General features: G+C 64.1%; 1 protein-coding gene across 1 annotated transcript in view; it reads right to left on the reverse strand.

Moving 5' to 3' along the window:
• The window catches only part of CPZ (carboxypeptidase Z), a 23,826-nt gene that overhangs the window by 6,699 nt on the left and 15,427 nt on the right, over window positions 1-1,700 (reverse strand). Inside the window, exon 8 of the mRNA XM_010839891.1 lies at window positions 36-171. Coding sequence (XP_010838193.1) covers window positions 36-171 — 136 coding nt within the window. The remainder of the gene's footprint in view (window positions 1-35; window positions 172-1,700) is intronic.

The following is a 1,700-nucleotide window of genomic DNA, read 5'->3' on the forward strand; positions in this document are numbered from 1 at the left end:
CCGGCCCCCAACACCCCCTCTACCGGCCAGCGCACCTCCGGTGAAGCTGTACCAGTCAGCCCCATTGATGATGCTGCCCCTCTTCAGGAAGTTGCCCCCACACCTGTTCTCCGACCTGTCCATCATCATAGGGTGCACGTCGGCGTAGGCTCGGGCCAGCAACTTGAACATCTGGAAGGGAGACGGAGAGGTCCCCACGAGGGCTGTGGTGGGCGCCCTGCTGGACGCCCTCTGAGCTGGGGGCAGAGGGTGAGGCGGGAGGTGCCTCGTGGGCGGGGCTGCCTCAGGGAACGCCTGCAGCTCAGGTGGGAGGGGGGCAGTGTCTTTATAGCGGGCCCAGCATGTGCAGAGGAACGGAGGTGGGTACACGGGCACGTCAGGGAGCCCTGCACACCTGGCTAGGTGGTGTGGGCTTCCCCTCGAGAAGGGGGCGTTCCGGAGGTAGGTCGGCATGAAGCATTTCTTGCTATTGAGCAGAGGGCAGGCCTTGGGGGGAAACAGGTGGGGGGGGATGGGGGCTGGGATGGTTCCATTTTTACTGCCTTCATCTCTCACGTGAACGTCTATGGTATTCACCACTTTATGTGCCCAGGAACACCAGCCGCTGCAGGAGCCCACCCGCCTGCTGCCATAACCTGTCCCCAGTTTCCACTGCGTCTGGTGGTCCCACACAGGACGCAGCTCAGGGTCTGCCACCCCCTGGGAGGGGGGGGAGCCTGGGGGCAGAGCCTGGAGGGTGGCCCCAATTCCTAGGTGGTGCAGAGCCCCTCCCCCACTGGCCTCCCCCAGCCCAGAGCTCCCCTCATGACACCCCTCACCCCTGCAGGCCCCAGGTCCTCCTCCCAGACTGGACTCAGCCACCTGTGTGTCCCAGGACCAGACACAGGTCTGACCCAGAGTGGAGGCTCCAAGCAAGGTCCAGATGGATGAGGGGTGCGCCTGCCCTGGGCCTGTTCAGGGGCCCCGGGCCCCGGGAGATGGTGTCCCTGCATGAGGGCCCTTCTTTAAGAAAAGGGGAGGTGGACAGGTGGGGCCAGCAATGAGCGGCTGCTCCAGGCCACAGTGAGGTCTCTCCTGACGACTCAGACCCAGGGCCTGTGGTTTGGAGAAGGATGCGTCCAGTTTCTCAGGGTAAGGCTGCAGTTTCAACTTGGTCCCACAGACACAGCCCAAGTCCCCACATACAAGCCCATGGGTGTCCTGCAGTCACCAAGGTCAGCAGTCAAGGACCGCTATCCTGCCAGCAGCCGCAGCCACCTGTGGTCAGCATCAGCCCTTTCAGGCAGGCATCCAGGTGCTGACGGGGTTGTTTCTGGAACTCTGCCTGGGTCCCCACCTCTCTGGTACCCACCACCCATCTGAAGAGTGGGACCTAGGCTGGTTAGGCCCAGAAGGTTAGGCTAGCCCCTCTCCAAGGTGTGCCCCCCCAAATCCTCTCTCCTGGTCTCTCTCCATCCTGCCCTGGGGCCGCCTCCTGTCACCTGTCAGTCAGCCCCTCAGGAGAGCAGGGAAAGTCCCCACCACCCCAGGGTGCTCGAGCCCCAGGCTGGCTGGGATCAGGCCTGCCCTGGGGGCGGGAGCTCTGCCCAGGTGCCGGGTATGGGTGGGTGGGGAGGACACAGGGATGACCACTCCCAGAGAAACAAGGTGGGGTGTGGTGGGCTGCTAGGAGGCGCAGATGTGGACTGGCTGCAGCCCAG

The sequence above is a fragment of the Bison bison genome, unplaced genomic scaffold (genome assembly GCF_000754665.1).
Source record: "Bison bison bison isolate TAMUID 2011002044 unplaced genomic scaffold, Bison_UMD1.0 scf7180017846470, whole genome shotgun sequence".
NCBI classification, from domain to species: Eukaryota; Metazoa; Chordata; class Mammalia; order Artiodactyla; family Bovidae; genus Bison; species Bison bison.